The following is a 22,939-nucleotide window of genomic DNA, read 5'->3' on the forward strand; positions in this document are numbered from 1 at the left end:
GTGAACACCATCACAAAAGAATTTGAACCCAAGAACATGTGTTGCAGTCTATCTAGTATGTCTGCCTTTAATGCTCAGGAGGCGAAGGATCACTATATAATGGTGGACTAGAGTTCTGATACTCTCTATGCCTCTCTCCTCACTAGCCGTTTCTCATCTGCCTTTACTAATGCCAGGACGTTTGGCTCCAGCTTCCACTAGTCTTTTTCCTAAATGTTTTCATGCAAGATATCTAATTTGTTTCTATTTTTTCTCCCAACAGATTTTTATGGAAAGCCCCTTCCTCCAGTTTCCATCAGGCAAAGACCAAACAGTGATGCGCATGATGTAATATCATAAGCAGTGCTTCAATAGTTGGCTACAAAGCCAGTGAGATAAGAGCCATGCCACTGCCTCAGCTCAAACAGGCATGAGTGAAGATGTACTCTTCAGGATCAGTGCTTCTTCTGCCGTGAGGGGCGGCCAAGCAGTCAAGGCACAAGCACTTGCACATGACACTCTTAAGTCAGGGATTAGTTGGGACTGGCAAACAGTCACTTCCTGGCTTTGCTGGCACACTTGGTAGGGCTGATGTGAGAATTTCATAATAAATGGGCATGCCAGCCATCATTCTTTCTGCTTAGTTGCTTATGCAGGTGGTACAGCACAGACCTTAGCTTAGTTATCTTAGTATTTAAGTGATTGCTGTACTCTATAGTGGCCTATCCAGGTGCCCTTTGTGTACATTCTGTGCTGAACCTCAGGCAAATCTGCAACTGTGGAAGTGTCTTTCTAAAAGAATACATGAGGCTGGCAAGACGCGAGAGTTTCCAAGTTTATTTAGTGACCCATGTGCCAAAAAATGCTTCATGACAATGTGCAGTCAGAATGTGTTTAGAAAACAAAATCATGCTCTTAGGGTTCGGTAAAATATATATTTTTCATAAAAACACTCATTTCTAAGCTTATTTTATCATAACAAAACTACTGCTTCTTTCTCAGGTGGTAATGCTGTGTGACATTTCATTGTGAGGCCAAAAAGGGCACATTTGCCAAAGTCTAGTCTTGAACTTAAGGAGCTGCTAGATGGGATTTATGAGGCAGGATATTGGGTGGACTGAAATGGCGAATAAGCAAAAGCAGTTAATGTCTTTTTTGTGTGGCACCTTTCATGGTAAAACACTGACAAAATTATTTAACAGATAATATGGCCGTTTCAGAGTAGTGGATGCTGTGCCAGAGCATTTATTTTGCCTGCTTGCGATGACCACTAAATAATTCTGTTGGAGTACAGAGAGATGTCTTTAGATTAAAGAGTTCACTTTGATTAAGGCCTCATGGACAGTCTTGAGGTAGAGAGAGACACCTAGTGGTGTAACAATCAGTTATTGCAGAGAGGTGGAATATACAGGTGCTGGTCATAAAATTAGAATATCATGACAAAGTTGATTTATTTCAGTAATTCCATTCAAAAAGTGAAACTTGTATATTAGATTCATTGATTACACACTTACTGATGTATTTCAAATGTTTATTTCTTTTAATGTTGATGATTATAACTGACAACTAATGAAAGACCCAAATTCAGTATCTCGGAAAATTAGAATATCAATTAAGACCAATGCAAAAAAAGGATTTTTAGAAATGTTGGCCAACTGAAAGGTATGAGCATGTACAGCACTCAATATTTAGTTGGGGCTCCTTTGGCCTGGATTACTGCAGCAATGCGGCGTGGCATGGAGTCGATGTCTGTGGCACTGCTCAGGTGTTATGAAAGTCCATGTTGCTCTGATAGTGGCCTTCAGCTCTTCTGAATTGTTGGGTCTGGCGTATTGCATCTTCCTCTTCACAATACCCCATAGATTTTCTATGGGGTTACGGTCAGGCGAGTTTGCTGGCCAATCAAGAACAGGGATACCATGGTCCTTAAACCAGGTACTGGTAGCTTTGGCACTGTGTGCAGGTCCCAGGTCCTGTTGGAAAATGAAATCTGCATCTCCATAAAGTTCGTCAGCAGCAGGAAGCATGAAGTGCTCTAAAACTTCCTGGTAGACGGCTGCATTGACCTTGGACCTCAGAAAACACAATGGACCAACACCAGCAGATGACATGGCACCCCAAACCATCACTGACTGTGGAAACTTTACACTGGACCTCACACAACGTGGATTCTGTGCCTCTCCTCTCTTCCTCCAGACTCTGAGAGCTTGATTTCCAAAGGAAATGCAAAATTTACTTTCATCAGAGAACATAACTTTGGACCACTCAGCAGCAGTCCAAAGGCGAGACGCTTCTGACGCTATCTCTTGTTCAAGAGTGGCTTGACACAAGGAATGCGACAGCTGAAACCCATGTCTTGCATACGTCTGTGCGTGGTGGTTCTTGAAGCACTGACTCCAGCTGCAGTCCACTCTTTGTGAATCTCCCCCACATTTTTGAATGGGTTTTGTTTCACAATCCTCTCCAGGGTGCGGTTATCCCTATTACTTGTACACTTTTTTCTACCACATCTTGTCCTTCCCTTCGCCTCTCTATTAATGTGCTTGGACACAGAGCTCTGTGAAGAGCCAGCCTCTTTAGCAATGACCTTTTGTGTCTTGCCCTCCTTGTGCAAGGTGTCAATGGTCGTCTTTTGGACAACTGTCAAGTCAGCAGTCTTCCCCATGATTGTGTAGCCTACAGAACTAGACTGAGAGACCATTTAAAGGCTTTTGCAGGTGTTTTGAGTTAATTAGCTGATTAGAGTGTGGCACCAGGTGTCTTCAATATTGAACCTTTTCACAATATTCTAATTTTCCGAGATACTGAATTTGGGACTTTCATTAGTTGTCAGTTATAATCATCAACATTAAAAGAAATAAACATTTGAAATACATCAGTCTGTGTGTAATGAATGAATCTAAAATACAAGTTTCACTCTTTGAATGGAATTACTGAAATAAATCAACTTTGTCATGATATTCTAATTTTATGACCAGCACCTGTACATGGTCTTGAAGGATAATTTTGGTATTTTTCAGGTCAAAGTTATTGCTTCACAATCCTGGTGTATATTAATTTGACACATAAAACTGTTCTAAAGTAAGTATTTTTTATAAAATTTTAAAAATACTTTTTTGTTCTTGCAACTTAAAATAGGACTGTATGGAGCCCCCTGTCCATACGTGAAAGAAAAGCCTCAAAACCTACCAAATACATCCATTTCTAAGCCAAAAATGTCAAGTATTGATCCATGTCTTGAAATTAAACACATATTGCCAAACAGCATATTCATGTCATTTTAAGAAGGAAAGATGCAAACAATTGTTGTGAGATTCAGCCATTTTAAAAGGAGACTGTGAGGCTCACGTCTTTGCCAAAAAAAAAAAAAAAATCACATGATCGCCTATATTCTTTCATTATAAGGAAGATTTCGTCTTCTCCAGTTAGAATGATAAAGCATGCATGTACTTCAATGAGAGAGAATATTGAGATTGCCTAACAGGCAAGTGATCAGAAATTATAGGCAGGTGACCAGTGCTTGAGTGGGAGAAAGCCACTATAGGGTATTGATGTGTACTGCACCGTTTCAAGCCCTGCATAAATTCATTCATTCATCTTCCTAACCAGCTTCGCAGGGCAGAGTCACAGTCTAGCTGGAGCCAATCCCAGCATGTATTGGACACAAGGCAGGAACAAACTCCACTATAAGGCCAATTCACTAAAGTAGTCGCGTCGAAGTTTAGTAGGTTCAGTACAAATGTTTCAACATGGGCAGAGTGGGCTGTTATTCCTGCCTCACAGTGCCAGGTTCAACATGGAGTCTGCATGCATTTACAGATTGATTGACATAAGAATCAATTAATTTACTCAGTTAAAACATTGTACTGAGTTCTTTTATTAGTGTATTGTCAGTATGCCTGACTTATCTTGCATTAAATAACGATAATGGGTTTATGGCACTTCAATCTGCTTTTTTTTCTGAGGATTTTTTTTTGTTTTTGGATCGTTTGTTCCCAAGACATGAAATGGTAAAATTGTCTTGTCAATTTAAAAAAAAAAAGAAGGCTTTTATTAACAATACAATGCATTGTAATTAGTTCTGTTGAGATGTATTGTTATGTGTAGCCACAATGATACTCCTGTGTGTTCACTGTGTTGCTGCTCACTATGCATCTCACTTCATAGCCTATAGATGATAACTACACAGATTGTAAAATGGCAGGGGAGCTCAATGTTGCATTTTCTTAACCCTGTGGCCACTGCAAGCATGCAAATGAGCAAATAACATATCTTTACCCCAAGAAAATAGGACCAAGAATTAGTGAAAGTTTTAAGTCTTTTTTTCTTATGGGGTATAGACGCGGGGTTTCATAAAGTTCTATTGAAAGCTGTATTTTTAAAATAAAAAAAGCTTCACTTTAAATCACACTTTTATGTGGGAAATTAATATATACCATGACTGTAAAGAAAATACCTTTGACTTGAAAAATACATGTCTTTTTTTTAAAAGAAAGATTGGGAATTAGAAAAAATCTAAATTTTAAATGGAAGTAAACTTAGAAACAAAAAAGAAGTTAGTACATCATTTAGTTTAACACCTCTCCACTGGACAGGTCATCTGTGTTCAGGTTTCCTCTTGTAATAAACTTAAATCTCCCAAGTTAATAAATGAATAAAGAGGGTCTTATCTAGAGCACACAGAACATTAGACATGGTGGTGGAAAAGTCCACTTGAATCTGTATATTTGGTCATGAATTTGCAGGCCTATATCCACAGCTGACACCTACTATATGAATGAAGCTTTGCTTTCTTTTTACTGTTTGCAATCAGTATTTATACTTCATTTTCCAATACTTCATTTGTATTTAAATAAAGAGCCTAAAGAAAAATACTTGTGCACTGTTCACTTTTAATCTCAAAGAAAATATATCTTATGCAACAGAATTATGTTGTGATTTTGAAAGCTTTTTACATGCTTTTGATATACTGTATATTTTAAATTGATTTCAGATAGACTCCTGATTTATGAGAATATTTAGAAATTGTTTTCATAAAATATTAGGTGGATTGGTGAATTAAAATTGGTTGCTTGTGAGTATGTGCATGAGTGGACCTGCAGTGGACTATCACCCCATCCATGGATGGTGCCTGCTTTGTGACCAAGACTCCAGCACTTTTCAGTCCCAAATTGGATTATGTAGGTTTGTAGATGCTGTTATAAAATTTAATTTTGTGTGTGTATGTACAGTATGTTCACATAATATGTCATTGTAAAAAGTAACACAACTTTTTCTGAATGAGAAAAACAGTTATTATGTACTTTTGTAAAAACTGTCAGTTTGTTTTTAGTCCTCTGGCCAACAATCCAGCTTGTGCAGTGTGCCATTGCAACTTGCCAAAGACATAAAAGCTCATGAGGTGCCATTAAACCCAACAGGGTACAGGTGGATGATTGCCATATTAGGTCACCTTTAAAAAGGCCTTAGGATTTGTAGCATTTGCCTTACTGTAACCTGTGTTTTCTGTGACTTCCAAATAACATCAGATGTTGCCAGAAGCAAAACACAGGGCCATTAGTGTGCTGCAAGCAGGCTTTTCTTGTTCAAGCATTGTCAGGCACTATGGATTAAGCCACTCTGCTGTATCCTGACTGCAGGCAAGATTTCAGCAGACTGGCAGGGCAAATTACTGTACAAGGTATGATTGCCCTTGCATGACTACACCAGTGCAGGACCAACACACCAGATTGGTCCATCTGAGAGATATGCTGCTCGCACTACTGCTGAAACTGCCAGCAGACTTAAAGCCTTCATTAGTGACAGAACACTGTGAGGAATAGGCTCCATGCTGTGCAAAAGTAGTAAATTACAATCTTATTACATAACTATATTATTAGAAATGAAATGGCTATTTCTTCTATTAGCCTCTATGCTAGCCATGATTTTGGGCATATGTAGTTCTGCCTGAATTATATTTTATATATTAATCAAATTAGCATATTCAAAATATCAATGATGCATCACTACCATTTTTGCTTCGAGTGCTGAGTGAGGTATGAGGAATTGTGCAGACTCTGGGTGCTTGATCTCTCCAGTGGCTTGCTGCTTGACATCACGTACATCACTATGTGGAATAGAAAATGCTCCCCGACCCACTTTACGATGTGCCTCGTAGTCATCTCCTGTAACAGATTCAAGCCATGGGTAACAGCATTCGCATTTGAAGTGATAATGCTGTAAATGCCTTCATTTTGCAGGGAGAAGCTATACTTGCGCAAAGTGGCTTGCGCAGTCGGTGTTCTGGCAACATACATGATCCAAGTGATGCACATGGAGAGAGAGCTCATTTTGCTCCTTGACTTATTTATTTAGCCAACGCATATGATGTATTATGGGATTTTTTTTCATACTCTCCCTGGCCTGTATAAAAATATGTAACAAATTGCGTTTTGTATTGATTTGTTAAGGAATGCAACATGTCAGTTTCAAATTCAGAATGATTCCGTAAAACAAGGAATGGGTGGCAATCCTATTCAAAAGGCAGTGAAGTGTGTTCGGATATGTAGACTGTTATAAAAATGTGATGGTGGATTTGAAACAGACTGTGGTGAATGTGATGAAACATTAAAAAAATGGAAATAAGGCATGTCTACAAATGCTCCTTTCAGAGATTTAAGTCGCACATTTTTTTGCAACATCTCTAATAACATTTCAGATAAAACTGGGGAATATCAAGCGAATAAAAGTCCCGTCTTTAATGAAAGCAGTAGGTGTCTGACAGCAAAACATCTAGAAGCTTCCCATCTAATCCATCACCTTCTACTGTACATAGCAATGCCACTGTCCTGGTCGCGCTGCAGTGTGGATTTTTTAAATACAAGCATCGCGACTACGAGGCAGTACAGTATTTCCAGCAGCAGGAGATGATGCAGGCCCTCGGGACGACAAGAGGAGCTGGGGGTGCCGAAAGACAGTGTGAGAATTGCAGAGATAGAGCTGGAGAGAGTTATGAGAGACTTTGTGCAGCTGAGGAGAGAGGAGTGCAGGAACCCAGAGAGTTCACGTGGCAGAGAAAAGAACCACAATGAGTTGACCCTAGGACTGTAGGTGTAGAACCACTGATTGTCAACAGTGTGCGTGGAGAGGGGATAAGGTGAGTGGCGACTTCTTTCGGTGCTTGGGGGCGTTTTTGTTGTTTTAGACCCGTGACCCATGACAGTGGAAAGGTTTGCTAGGATGAAGAGATATGCCATACATACGTACCTACGCAGAGCTGGTCCTAGGATTTTTGCTGCCCTAGGTGAAGTTGTAAATGATACCCCTCCACCCCCTTTGCTCTGAGAGGAATCATCACTGCCAAACCTGTACACTGAGACCGGAGATAGCAAAGTATTTAGGACCTCAGATTCACAATTTGAGAATGTCGTGTTATAGCAACGTTACAAGACTCAAAAAATACGTTCTTGAGGGGTGCAATTTCAGAACATAAGTAGGCATCGGGCTGTATTTGTAGTCTTCATTTATTGCTTTTCATGTTCGTCTAAAGAAAATTAAGGAGAAATTTAAGTTATTGCTGAAACTATGGTTTAATTTCTATAGTTATTTAAATGAGTTAAATATGTGCCTTTTGATGATGGTGACATTCTACACACACACACACACACACATATATATACAGTATGGAACTTAAAAATGACTAAAAACGTTTAAAGTCTCAACTATTTTTTCAGTTGCACAGTGCTTGCTGTCTGTTTCCATAAAATTTTATGGATTTAAAAGAAAAAATCTAGAGGTGTCACATCCAGCTTGAACTAGTTAACTGTTCACCAGCTTTTGGTGTTGTTTCAACTTCAGATGTTGGTTTTACTACTGTACTAACACCAGGTAAATTATAATACTTCTTGCTTATTTTTTTAAATATCCTTTCAACTTTACTTCTCTATCATTATTGCCTACATTTTATTGTTTACTCTTTGTAACAATTACAGTAATTCTCTTTAGAGTAATTTGCTTGTTGAATGTGATTGGGTGAGTTTTTAATTTGTGAACTTTTTGCAAGTTGTTTCTTAACTACCGGTACTAGTGTTTATAATTATTTTATGGTAATGTGTCCTAATTTTACCTCCTCTATACTGATTACTTAAACTTACTGTACACATATTATTGGGGCCAATGTTTTCTATGTCTGCTTGCCAATTTGCTTGCATTTGAAATGTTGTTTACACCATTTGTTTGGTTTGCTTTTCAGTAATTACATGGCGGCAAGTTTGTCAGCACTTTTGACACATAGCCAGAGTTACAGTGTGGCTGGTTGGTGAGCCAACTGCTCATATTAGTGGTCATAAGCTGCCATCCAATGGAGACACAATTTTATTACACAGTCTGCGAAGCAGCAGATTGAAAGTTTGATGCTACCAACTGACCATCTTTCGGTTAGTTCAGATGAATGGAATGGTTGCCCAGACTATCAAGCAGCTGTGCATCGTGTCAGAGAACTGTGAGTTGTAAATGACTTTGCCGAAAGAGGGATTGCACTTATTTAGGATTACAACTCTGCGATAACAACTGATAAGGAGCAGAAACAATACATTCTACAGACAGTTGAAAAGCACAGGAAGATGTTTCCTGACAGTAGAAAATCTAGTCATTTTTTAGTTAACAACTGAAATGTTGTGCAATACAACTTTGATTTACTGTTATCTGGAAAAGAACAGTAGAATGCTATTCAGTGACTGCAGAGACACTGCATTTTAATTTCGCATATTAATGACCAACTTTAAACCTATGATGAATAAACTGAATATTAAGCATCACACGTACAGAATTTTCATATATCTCTGAAACTTTGCATACTTTGTGACACCAGTAAAAATACTTTAAGTGAAACAAAATTTCTTGCTTGTCATGTCACATGTATATTCAACACATTCAGGGTTGAGGGTTGAGAAATTCAAACATTTAATTTTTACACCCATTTCGGTACCACCCTAATATATAAATTTATTTAACTAAGACATTACAGTAACATTTACATGTCATTTAAATTAATAAAATAGATTGAAAACTTACTATAATGACAACATTCAGTGAAACTGAGAATATAATGATGATCTTTAAATAGGAATCTTTACCCACAATTCCTATTTACTGTATGCCTGTTTATGCAAATAATGCAATCTACCTATCCGAAAAAGCACACAAATGCTTTAGCATACCCAGAACGAATCTCACAAATGGTGGGTAGCAACAGAGTACAATATTTGCTAAGTTTTAATGTATGTCCATTTGGGAGACGATCACAGTTTGGGTTAAATCAGTTTATAGCAATTCACTCGAGGTATAGTCCTTTTGCGTTTTTTATCGTTTAATTTTGTTTCGCCATGTCTGTCTCTTCTGTGGTGCAGTTTGAGGATTATTATTATTGGCATCGTCATCATCGTTGTTGTTCGCGTTGTTGTTGGACAGTGTAGGTTGTCACACGTTAAGACCAAACATCCCTAGTATGAGAAAATGATATAAAACAATATAATCAGACATTTGCTTTGTTCGTAGGTCTGTATTGTTTTAAAAAAAAAAAAAAAAGTTAAGTTACCCAGGGCCATTTCTGGGCAACAGATTGTGCTGTGCATAGTGCAGACGTTGTTGAAGTGCACAACAAACATTTCTGTGTGTTCCGGTCCAGTCCAAGCATATTTTTGTAGACAAAATAAAGATAAAACTCTCACCATGGAGCTGCAGTAATGCACCCTGCCCACTAGAGGGCGACCTAGGCACTTGCCTAGACTGCCTATGCTCAGAAACGGCCCTGTACGTACATATGCACCAAGTGCCATAGCAGGATATGGAGAACAGAAACCAAACATGGCATGGCATTATTTATGTTACTTATATTTGTATTGGATTAGCTAACAAACAGAAGTGCATTGTAAAAGCTATTCAGCAATTTTAATCAAGATGTTCTAGACTAAAGTATCGAGTGTTCAGCAAGTGGAAATTTTTTACTGAGTAATACTGTGTAATTCATTCAGAATAAAATCACTAATCCACAGTGGGCTGGATTCAACAACACATTGAAACTCAAAACCAGAAATTGAAATCACAGGCTGATCCAACTTGCTTGAATTTCATCATGGCAACTCATAATGTGTGTATTGCCCCCAATTGCCTGTATACACTCCCGACAACGTCTGGGCATGCTCCTGATTGAAACAGCAGCTGCTATCTTGGGGGGATCTCTTGCCAGACCTGGACCAGAGCATTGATGTGCTCCTGGACAGTCTGTGGCACTACTTTGCAGCAGCAGATGCACCAATACATAAAGGCCCAGCTGTTCTCAATTGGATTCAGGTTTGAGGAACATGCAGACCATTCAATGGCATCCATGCCTGTGTCATCCAAGTACTACCTACACATTCTAGGAACCCAGGGCCTAGTGCACCAGCACAAGATCTGACAGTGGCTCTGAGGGACTCATCCCAGTACCTGACAACCGTCAGGATATTGCTGCCTAGCACATGGAGGTCTGTGTCTCTCCAAGGATATACCTCCCCAGACCATCACTGACCCACTGCCAAACTGGTCAGGCTGCCTAACGTTCTTTATTGCATCTCCAGACTTTCATGTCTGTCACATGTTCTCAATGAGAAACTGCTCTCCTCTGTGAAGAGAGTGTGGTGCCAGTGGCAGAGCTGCCAATTGCAATATTCTCTGAAGAATGCCAGTTGGGCTGCATGGTGAGAAGTTGTGAGCAGCGGGGTGACATGCCACCTTCATGGAGTCGGTTTCTTAGTTTGATTCAGGAACATGCCCACCAGTAGCCAGCTGTAGGTCATTTTGTAGGGCTCTGGCACTGCTCCTCCTATTCCTTCTTTCACAAAGGAGCCAATATTGGCCACCTGCTGGGTTGATGCCCTCCCCTTCTGCCCTGTCCAGCTCTCCTCATGTAATGGCCTGTCTCCTGGTATCTTATCTCCTCCTTACTCTTGAGACTGTGCTTGTAGACACAGCAAAACTTCTTGTGCTGGCATGTGTGTATGTGCCATCCTGGTGGATCTGGACTACCTGTGTAACCTGAATCGACTGCAGGTACCACCTTGTGCTACCAGCAGTGACAAGGACACTAGCCAAATGCAAAAATAGAGAAGAATCATTCAGGAAGGATAAGAAGAGAGCAACTGTCTGTGACCACCACCTTTAAACCATTCCCTTTTTGTTGGGTTGTCTTGCTGTTGCCTCTCCAGTGCACCTGTTGTCTCTTTCATTTGCACCAACGCAGGTGACGTTTACTCACAATCTCTTATGCTTCCTAATTTGACACATTGATATCCCTAAAGTTTAAGTTACTTGGTGTTAGACTGTGATGATTAAGTGTTCCATTATTTATTTATCTATTTATTTATTTATAACAACAGTTGGGAGCACTTTTAATAAATACAATTAGCTGTGTGGAAGACCTTGTTTTATTTTCTTTTGGTTTATCAAGTTTTAATAGTACTTCTTTTCTTTTTTTAAAAACTGTAATAAATTATAGTTAATTTTGGATCAGAATCATAAGGGATCATGGCCACTGTTGATGAATTGGTTTTTAAAACCTTTAAAATATGTCCAATTTTTTTAGTTGCAGATTTTTTTTTACTTAAAACGGTAATATGGAATCAGCAAAGAAGCCAAGAAACCAATATAAATAAAAAGATTACCGGAAGTCATGAGTGTGAAGTAACAGTAAACTCCATTGAGGGTGGAGGTGCATTCTAAGTCTATAAAAACTGCTGAAAGTAAAAGGGAATATCTTACAAATTAATATCCAATACAAAAAGGGAATACAAACTTTAAAGAAGGCAAAAAAAAGAAATCATTCCTCTAGCACCCTTAATACAAAATTACTTGCTGATGGGCCGCTGTTCCCTGAAGAATTGTTGTTTTAGTCTCTCTGTAAGGAAACGTTAAAATGGGCTCACTTTTACATGGCATCCCATCCACTGCTGCTGCCAGTAGACATACCATCTGCACTACAGAGCAGGTCATCCACCTGACCTTAGGCATGTTTGGGATTGGCCAATACTTGGATGGGACAGCAGGGGCTGCTTACCCTGTGGGGGGGGGGATCCCAGTGCCTCAGTGCAGTGATAAGGACACTGGTGTACAAATAGTGCTGTCCTTCAGATGAGACTTAAGCCAGAGATCCTGACTCTGTGTGGTCATAAAAGATCCCGGGGCACTTTTCAAAAAAGACTAGGGTGTACCCCTATGTCCTGGCTAAATTGCCCACCACAATTTAGCTCATTCTGGCCCCCTAATCACCCTTTGTGCTTAAATGGCTAAATATCTTTTTCCTACGCCTTCACCACCTAACAGCTAGTGTCTTTTATTTGCATCATTACACAATGGCTGACAGCATATCATCCAGGTGAATGCTACCCATTGGCTATGTAAAGCACTTTGAGTGTCTAGAAAAGCGCTATATAAATGTAATTATTGAACTGTACAAACGCTTAGACTTCATACTTGGACAACTCCACTAATTTCCTCTAGAGGGCAACAAGTGTTCGTTTTTAGAATATTTAGTTTAGTAACCAACTGCACCTTAAATCAAGAATATTACAAAAATCTGGATAATTTGTTCATGCTACTCACGGTCAGTGTAAGATGGTTATGTCCATGAATATCAAAGCCATACTATAAACTAACAGTATTGCTATTTACTTCTAAAAATATGCTGTTAGCTTGACTGGCACTTCTGTATCAGCCCAACACAAGTACAATGTTGTCTGATAATTTATTCCAGGCTAAATCTGTGTTTGTATTATTTTTGAGATAATTTCCATTGTTTTTCTTTACTACGACAAATGAGCCTTAAGCTGCTGTGTCACTCTTGAGCTAAAAATGTCAAAACACATAAATTTAATCATTTTAGGTGGCAACACTTATTACCATTTGACTAATTCTAGTAAAATTGTTTGTAAACTGCCAGATAAAACCACTTCAGTCAATTCTAAAGGAACTTTGTTGCCAAACGTATTGGAAAAGAACACAAGGAAACTATTAAACCAGAGAATTTAAACCTTATCAATGTTTATTTCCCAGAATCTGTTGGGAGTATCTGGTGGAATTCTAAGAAATGTAACAAGTTGACCATTTTGTAGCTAAAAAATTGGAATCTGAAACTTAATAGTAAAATAGAAACAATGTTAAGAGATTAGGGGAGGCCAGTAGAACTTATTACAAGTGAAGCAGAAACAGAATCTAATGATACCATTGAAATTAGGGGGCTTTACCTACAGCAGAAAATCCACAAAGAGAGTCTGGACACTTGTCCTCAGGGGCCTGGTAATACTCCAAATAGATTGGTGTTATTAAAAACCGTTGAAAAGATAAAATGACTAAAATGAAAGTTCCTACAATTCTGTAGAAGTGTAGAAGTAGTGTGATCCTGAGTACAAAGTAAAGACAAACAGTTGCTTTCATGTGGTGTTGGATCAGTACTAAACGTTTGGCTTATGTATCAATACCAGCTGATGGACCTCGGTACTGGTGCCAAAATGGTCCCAAAGCAAATAATACACAACTCCAAATCCCCCATGTGCCATGGCACTTCCCTTTTGATATCATGAAAGTTTGCAATCATCAAAGCAGTAGGTTCTCCTGTGTAGTCTTGATAGTGGAGACTCAGTCACATCATGGTGATAAAGAGAGGGGGTTTAGGGTTATGGTTACAGAGAATTCTTGCCCTGTGAAAAGCAGGTGAAGTCTCAATCACTTTGAACCCTTTCGTGAAGTCTACAGAATGGACGTTTATTAACACATACACCTTTGAGCAATTCCAGGGAAGGCTGATGTGTATTTCCAGAACTGAATATCACGAAATGCTGTTACTACTTTGAGGTTTTACCGATATACCACACAACCTTACCCGTGTGTCTCACTAACATATAAAATATTGTCACTCTCCAGTGCCATGATAAACAAGAATCCATTAAAATACAGTAAAACCTCGGTTATCCTGAGGTCAGGGCTGAGGCTGTGACAGATAAGAGAAAAGATGGATAACAGAATAGCTACTTTAGAAATGATACACAGTAGTTTAGTTTAGGAAACAGTTGTATTTACTTGCAAAACTATATTAACAAAATATAATACAGTTTTAACAAAATGAATTAATTCATATAATATTTTAATAAGCAAATACAACTCAGAGGTACTGGAGTTTTCTGTTTTACTTTGAGTTTTCATTCTGTAACAAATGGTGCCCTGTCTTATACACTGTTATCTGGGTTACAGAGCACATCTCCAAAACAATCAAAGAAAGCTTTCCCTACCAATCAGTTTATCTCCTGCCACTTGCATTCTTTTTTCTCTATACTGCAAACACTCCCGCTTATTACCTTCTGACTTCCTACTCAAAACTTCCTTCCGCTGCACGTTCCTTCTTCTCCTAACTTCTCATGTCCCAAGACGTGTCCGCCCCTTACAGAACAGAAGCCCTTCACCCAGCCCCATCACTTACAGGTGCATCTCAATAAATTATAATATCATCGAAAAGATCATTTATTTCAGTAATTCAATTTGAAACGTGAAACTCATATATTATATAGATTCATTACACACAGAGAAATATATTTCAAGCATTTATTTCTTTTCATTTTGCTGATTATGGCCTACAGGTACTGAAAACTCAAAATCCAGTATCTCAGAAAATTTGAATATTACATAAGACCAATAAAAACTGATTTTTAATACAGAAATGTTGGCGTACTGAAAAGTATGTCCATGTATGCACTCAGTACTCGGTCAAGGCTCCTTTTGCATGAATTACTGCATCAATGCAGCGTGGTGTGGAGGCGATCAGCCTGTGGCAATGCTGAGGTGTTATGGAAGCCCAGGATGCTTTGATAGTGGCCTTCAGCTCAACTGCATTGTTGGGTCTGGTGTCTCTCATCTTCCTCTTGACAATACCCTATAGATTCTTTATGGGGTTTAGGTCAGGCGAGTTTACTGGCCAATCAAGCACAGTGATACCATGGTCATTAAACCAGATATTGGTACTTTTAGCAGTGCGGGCCCGTGCCAAGTCCTGTTGGAAAATGAAAGTCTTTCTTGTTACAACAACCAGACTTGGCCTACTTATAAGTGTTTCCCCCAAACAGCTTTTGGGTGGAAGGGGGGTATTGCATTTTTGTTTGAAGCAGTACTACAGTCATATGAAAAAGTTTGGGTACCCCTCTCAGCGTGCATAATAATTTACTTTCAACAAAAAAAGATAACAGTGGTATGTCTTTCATTTCCTAGGAACATCTGAGTACTGCCGTGTTTTCTGAACAAAGATTTTTAATAATAATAATAATTCATTACATTTATATAGCGCTTTTCTCAGTACTCAAAGTGCTATCCACACAGGGAGGAATCGGGAAGCGAACCCACAATCTTCGACACTCTCCTTACTGCAAAGCAGCAGCACATTTTATTGAAGCAGTATTTAGTTGTAAGAAATTAAATCAAATGTGAAAAACTGGCTGTGCAAAAATTTGGGTACCTTTGTAATTTTGCTGATTTGAATGCATGTAACTGCTCAATACTGATTACTTACAACACCAAATTGGTTGGATTAGCTCTTTAAGCATTGAACTTCATAGACAGGTGTGTCCAATCATGAAAAAAGGTATTTAAGGTGGTCAATTTCAAGTTGTGCTTCCCTTTGACTCTCCTCTGAAGAGTGACAGCATGGGATCCTCAAAGCAACTCTCAAAAGATCTGAAAACAAAGATTGTTCAGTATCATGGATTAGGGGAAGGCTACAAAAAGCTATCTCAGGGGTTTAAACTGTGAGTTTCAACTGTAAGGAATGTAATCAGGAAATGGAAGGCCACAGGCACAGTTGCTGTTAAACCCAGGTCTGGCAGGCCAAGAAAAATAAAGGAGCGGCATATGCGCAGGATTGTGAGAATGGTTACAGACAACCCACAGATCACCTCCAAAGACTTGCAAGAACATCTTGCTGCAGATGGTGTATCTGTACATCGTTCTACAATTTAGCGCAATTTGCACAAAGAACATCTGTATGGCAGGGTGATGAGAAAGAAGACCTTTCTGCACTCACGCCACAAACAGAGTCGTTTGTTGTATGCAAATGCTCATTTAGACAAGCCAGAATCATTTTGGAACAAAGTGCGTTGGACTGATGAGACAAAAATTGAGTTATTTGGTCATAAAAAAAAGCGCTTTGCATGCAGGAAGAAGAACACTGCATTCCAAGAAAAACACCTGCTACCTACTGTCAAATTTGGTGGAGGTTCCATCATGCTGTGGAGCTCTGTGGGTAGTTCAGGGACTGGGGCCCTTGTTAAAGTCGAGGGTCCGATGAATTCAACCCAATATCAACAAATTCTTCAGGATAATGTTCAAGCATCAGTCACAAAGTTGAAGTTACGCAGGGGTTGGATATTCCAACAAGACAATGACCCAAAACACAGTTCGAAATCTACAAAGGCATTCATGCATAGGGAGAAGTACAATGTTCTGGAATGGCCATCACAGTCCCCTGACTTGAATATCATTGAAAATCTATGGGATGATTTGAAGCAGGCTGTCCATGCTCGGCAGCCATCAAATTTAACTGAACTGGAGAGATTTTGTATGGAAGAATGGTCAAAAATACCACCATCTAGAATCCAGACACTCATCAATGCCTATAGGAGGTGTCTAGAGGCTGTTATATTTGCAAAAGGAGGCTCAACTAAGTATTGATGTAATATCTCTGTTGGGGTGCCCACATTTATTCACCTGTCTAATTTTGTTATGATTCATATTGCATATTTTCTGTTAATCCAATAAACTTAATGTCACTGCTGAAGTACTACTGTTTCCATAAGGCATGTCATATATTAAAAGGAAGTTCCTACTTTGGAAGCTCAACCAATGATAAACAAAAATCCAAAGAATTAAAAGGGCTTCCCAAACTTTTTCATACGACTGTATATATATATATATATATATATATATATATATATATATATATATATATATATATATATATATATATATATATATAATCGGTATATATATATATAAATATACACATAAGAGCACATTTAGTTCATCATTGTCTGCAATTTTGCTATTTAAGCTTGCCTTTATTCTTCACTGGCTTTCAGTAGCTGTTAATACCACAATGACTAACCTCATTTAAATTTGTCCGTCTCAGCCAGAGATATGACAGATAAAATGCAATATATCAGGTAGGACGTGGGTAGCATGAGGTGTTAATAGAATTAAGCTCTATTGGGTCGAGGCTGGTAAATGGCATTGGTAAGGTGGAAAGTGCCAATCCCAAAACATCATTTAAAGCTATCTGTCACTTGAGTAGCTCTGCTAACAAACCCTACTTCCCACATTCATGTTCACATCTGTGACCCTGGCCAATGGTTTGAGTGAAGCAGCAGAAAGCAGAAGGGGGGATGATTACAAAGACTTTACAACGCCTTAAAACCAGAACCTATTGACTAAGCAGGGACAGATCTACCATCAAGCCTTGTCACCAAAGCCACATGCCCAGTGTGACTGATAGGGGGTGCTGTTGTCCCCTTGAACCCTCAGACCACACATCAGACACCAGATAAAAGTCCAATAATTATTTATTTTAATATTTACAGTGCACAAAGCACCCTCCGCTCCACAATACTCAATAAATCAATACTACAATCAATAAACAATTCTCCACTCCCAGCAGCTCAGTCACCCTCCCAACTCGGCTCAACTTTCTGGGGTTTCCCATAGTCCTTTTATACAGTGCATCCGGAAAGTATTCCCAGCGCATCACTTTTTCCACATTTTGTTATGTTACAGCCTTATTCCAAAATGGATTAAATTCATTTTTTTTCCTCAGAATTCTACACACAACACCCCATAATGACAATTTGAAAAAAGTTTGAGATTTTTGCAAATTTATTAAAAATAAAAAAATTGAGAAAGCACATGTACATAAGTATTCACAGCCTTTGCCATGAAGCTCAAAATTGAGCTCAGGTGCATCCTGTTTCCCCTGATCATCCTTGAGATGTTTCTGCAGCTTAATTGGAGTCCACTTGTGGTAAATTCAGTTGGTTGGACATGATTTGGAAAGGCACACACCTGTCTATATTAAGGTCCCACAGTTGACAGTTCATGTCAGAGCACAAACCAAGCATGAAGTCAAAGGAATTGTCTGTAGACCTACGAGACAGGATTGTCTCGAGGCACAAATCTGGAGAAGGTTACAGAAAAATTTCTGCTGCTGTGAAGGTCCCAATGAGCACAGTGGCCTCCATCATCCGTAAGTGGAAGAAGTTCGAAACCACCAGGACTCTTCCTAGAGTTGGCCGGCTATCTAAACTGAGCGATCGGGAGAGAAGGGCCTTAGTCAGGGAGGTGACCAAGAACCCGATGGTCACTTTGTCAGAGCTCCAGAGGCCCTCTGTGGAGAGAGGAGAACCTTCCAGAAGGGACAACCATCTCTGCAGCAATCCACCAATCAGGCCTGTATGTTAGAGTGGCCAGACGGAAGCCACTCCTTAGTAAAAGGCACATGGCAGCCAGCCTGGAGTTTGCCAAAGGGCACCTGAAGGACTCTCAGACCACGAGAAAGAAAATTCTCTGGTCTGATGAGACAAAGATTGAACTCTTTGGTGTGAATGCCAGGCGTCACGTTTGGAGGAAACCTGGCACCATCCCTACAGTGAAGCATGGTGGTGGCAGCATCATGCTGTGGGGATGTTTTTCAGTGGCAGGGACTGGGAGACTAGTCAGGATAAAGGGAAAGATGACTGCAGCAATGTACAGAGACATCCTGGATGAAAACCTGCTCCAGAGCGCTCTTGACCTCAGACTGGGGCGACGGTTCATCTTTCAGCAGGGCAACGACCCTAAGCATACAGCCAAGATATCAAAGGAGTGGCTTCAGGACAACTCTGTGAATGTCCTTGAGTGGTCCAGCCAGAGCCCAGACTTGAATTCGATTGAACATCTCTGGAGAGATCTTAAAATGGCTGTGCACCGACGCTTCCCATCCAACCTGATGGAGTTTGAGAGGTGCTGCAAATAGGAATGGGCAAGACTGGCCAAAGATAGGTGTGCCAACCTTGTGGCATCATATTCAAAAAGACTTGAGGCTGTAATTGCTGCCAAAGGTGCATCGACAAAGTATTGAGCAAAGGCTGTGAATACTTATGTATATGGGATTTCTCAGTTTTTTTATTTTGAACAAATTTGCAAAAACCTCAAGTCAACATTTTTCACGTTGTCATTATGGGGTGTTGTGTGTAGAATTCTGAGGAAAAAAATGAAATTAATCCATTTTGGAATAAGGCTGTAACATAACAAAATGTGGAAAAAGTGATGTGCTGTGAATACTTTCCAAATGCACTGTTTCTCTTGACCTGGAACTGCTTCTTTCCCTCAGTCCGTGTGATTTCCCAGCACTTCCGGGTCAGACGCAAACTCCTTTTCTTCAACCCAGCGGACCCCACAGTATCCAGCAGGGCTGTAATGAAAGACTCCAAGTTCCATGATGCCCTGCTGGAATTCGGGGCCCCTCCATGTTGCAGAGATGGCTCCATCTGGCGGCTTGGGGGTATTGGCCGGGATAAACTGTCGGCCATCCCTCACACCAGTCACCGCTGAAACAGTTGAGTCTCAGTGAACGAAAACAACTGAAGGGGATGCCTAGCGCAATGAGACGATTGAAAATTTGGTAAAAATGGGTTTCTCCAGATGGGATGGCACAAAAGCAGACAGACCATATTATTATAGATAATCGAAATTCATCACATATGTTGAGTATCCATAATTATGGAGATGCAGATTGTGACTCAGAATATCACCTTGTACTTGTAAAGGTAAAATGGTCTACCAAAAAAAAAAAAGAACAAGAAATGCAGAATGGTAATATAAAATATAGCAAGAAAGAAAACAAGCTGGAATGAATGATATGATTATGATTGCTGAGCATGCATGAGACAAACAAAGCACATAGTACAGAAGCTAAAAAAAATATTGGCAATATACAGCAAAGAATATGAATCAAAAAGGAAAAAAAAGGGCAAAGAATCTACATAGAACAAAAAAAAAGAGTAATTAAAAAGAAAGATAAAAGAGATGGAAGAATGGTCTGAAGAAGGAAATTTTGAGATTTTTATAAAGGGGTAAGAAAGGCAACTAAAGAATACTAACCAATCGCAGGTATGTGGAACAGCGTGACTGGGGAACTGGTTACGGAGAGTGGTCAGATAATGGAAATGTCAGCAAACTCTTCACTCTTAACAGAAAGGTCAGGACCACAGAAGATGATGAATTAGAGGACATCCTTGCCAGGGGGGGGCGACTCAGCAAATTAAACACTGACAATTGAAGAGGTCGAAAGAGCATTTAGTGCTCATCTCCAGGATGTGAAGGAATAGCGATGTACCCGATTAAGAAAGGCAGAGAATCTCTACTTGGAGTAATAAGGCAGATATGAAAAACAGAAACAATATGGAAAGAATAGCAGTTTATAATAAAGGAGATAAAAATTTATATAAAAAAAATGATAGGAAAATTTCACTGTTGTGTATTTAATGTAAGGTGACTACAAAGGGTTTGGGCAAAAGACTGGAGGTGTGCTCAAAAAATACTTCGGGGATTACCAGTGTGGCTTTCACCAAAACTGCTCTACACGTTCAGATCTTCTCCTTAATGAATGTCGTGGAAAAGTGTTTAGTATTGAAGGACTTGAACAAAATCCTAACCGCAGTAGTGGAATGAGGAATTAACTCCTAAGAAGCCAACCAGGTTGACCAGAAAAGTCTCATAGAGGTTAACATTCAAATGAAAGTTTAAAGGAGATTACATTAGAGGTTTCCAAATTAAACAAAGGCTAAGACAAAATGGACTGATCCCTGAAAAATTAAAATAAATAAAAAAAGAGAGCGGGTGACTAACACTATACTATCAAGCATACCGTATTACAGAACATCCCAAATGCACTGTAAGTAATAAAAAAGTCAGATTGGTGTACACAGAATACCAAACACCTCACACAACAACCACACCGATACACAACCAAAAAAAAAATCACTCCTTAGTGAAATGAACACAATATTCTATAAAAGTCCATCATATATCCAAAGTTGTTGATAACGCAATGATATGAACAAATTTCAAGTCAATGACATGTCCAAATGATAAAGACTTGAAGAACACTTCTCTCTACCAGTAGGTATGAGTCTCTGCCAAAGGAATCAAAAATCCTGGTGGTCTTTGTTTCTGATGGAATGAGGCAGGCTGGTTTTCGCACTTCTGTGTGTGTTTTAATGTTTTGTTTTGTGTTTTTTTGCCCTCTTTTCAACCGCCAGTTTTCCTTTGTCATCCCAACTACCTGAAACTTGCATTCCTGCATCAATGTGTCTGCTTACTGCAAGCACGTACTTGTAGCTGGCCCTATTCCTGTCATTATTACTGCTGAAGGTGTTATACGGTTTGCTCCTTCACAACCAGACACAATCAAATGATCAGACTTTGCACATTTAAACAAAAGAAACAATCAGTGGGTGCGGGCAAATGATGATATGACGATTCCTAAAGCGGTATGTACAATTAAATCTCTTCCTCTACCTGATGTTCCAAGATACTAGGAGACAGAGAGGAGGACGTATTCATTAAAAGATGAACCAGTGGCTAGCTTACATGGATGATATTGATTTGATATGCCAAATCCAGAGAAAGTTAGAAGATGTACTGTATGCTTAAAGGTGGATGTCTTAATTAATGGAAGTAACGCCAACAGAGTGATGCACAATGAAGACAAGTTAGAGATGTGCAGTGTTACAGTACACTCAGCAAAAAAAAAAAAACTCCTGCTAATGGTATAGAGGAAGAGGTGAACACTTGAACTGCTGTAGGGAAAATATCTTATTTTGACATTAAAAGTCTCATCCATTCTAAACAACTGTATAGAAACTCTTAATATGTATAAAACGTATATTAAACTAGTAGTAGTGCACATGTCTGTGATTTGGACACTTTATCCAAACTGTTGAAAGTATGTTGAAGGTCAGGGAGTGAAAGATACCAAGGAAGGTTTTTGGTCCATTAAGAGAAGAAGAGACATGGCAGAATGTGGACCAACCTAGGAGGTTTATAAACTACATGAAGAAATGGTCACTGTGTCATATATAAAGAAAGGAAGGACCAGATGGTTAGGACAATTCAAACAGTGGAAGGAGAAAAGGTTGGCCAAGGGGCTGTCTGGTGGGAGCAGACAAAAAAAAAAATAGCTGAAGAAAGTGAAGGAAGATTTGGGAAAAATGGGAATCAGGAGATAAAAGGAGACGGGCAATAAACTGTTTAGAATGGAGCAAAGTGGCGCTGGAGGCTCGGGATGATAACAACAGCTCTTTACATTTATAGGACGCTTTTCTCAACACTCCAAGCACTTTGCCAGCTTCACATACGGAGCACCAGAGCTCGCGATATTCTCATCACTACCACTGCGCCGACTTAGGGAAGTTACAAGAACCAATATTTTGGTACTAATTCAGTACTAAAGATCTGTGAAACATAAGGGTGTCAGCTTATTTACAATACAGATAGTACCAAAACAGTCAGTACTGTACGCTTACTCCAGAAGGCACAATAATACTGTACATGATAAAAACTACACCTAAAAATGGCTCACAGTATTGACAGCGCTCTGCATTAACACGTTGAAAAGAAAAACAGCAGAGGTCAGGTCTGGGATTGCTTTTGTGTTTCTGCAAGAAGCGTTTTATTATTTAAAAGAAAAAAAAAAGAAGCAAAACACACACAGGCTTCCATTATTTCCACTTTTATCCCATTATGGAATTAATACAGAAATAGACTTGTGGATGCTTTGAGACCAGAATAATGTTACCAATCAAATGCGGTATAACTTATAAAAGACTTTGTTGGACAGTTATCTTATCCAGAGATCTTGACAATACATTGTTCTTCT

The 22,939-nt window shown here is 39.2% G+C and overlaps 1 protein-coding gene across 3 annotated transcripts in view; it reads left to right on the top strand.

Moving 5' to 3' along the window:
- The window catches only part of arl13b (ADP-ribosylation factor-like 13b), a 326,110-nt gene that overhangs the window by 97,176 nt on the left and 205,995 nt on the right, over window positions 1-22,939 (top strand). For 2 of the 3 annotated variants that reach the window (XM_028799859.2, XM_028799858.2), the window contains one exon: window positions 263-4,853. In XM_028799859.2, the coding sequence (XP_028655692.1) occupies window positions 263-339 (77 nt within the window). In that variant the 3' untranslated portion in view covers window positions 340-4,853. Of the gene's footprint in view, window positions 1-262; window positions 4,854-22,939 lie in introns of those variants that run through there. The other variant, XR_007934833.1, reaches the window with a different exon arrangement.

The sequence above is a fragment of the Erpetoichthys calabaricus genome, chromosome 4 (assembly GCF_900747795.2).
Source record: "Erpetoichthys calabaricus chromosome 4, fErpCal1.3, whole genome shotgun sequence".
NCBI lineage: Eukaryota > Metazoa > Chordata > Cladistia > Polypteriformes > Polypteridae > Erpetoichthys > Erpetoichthys calabaricus.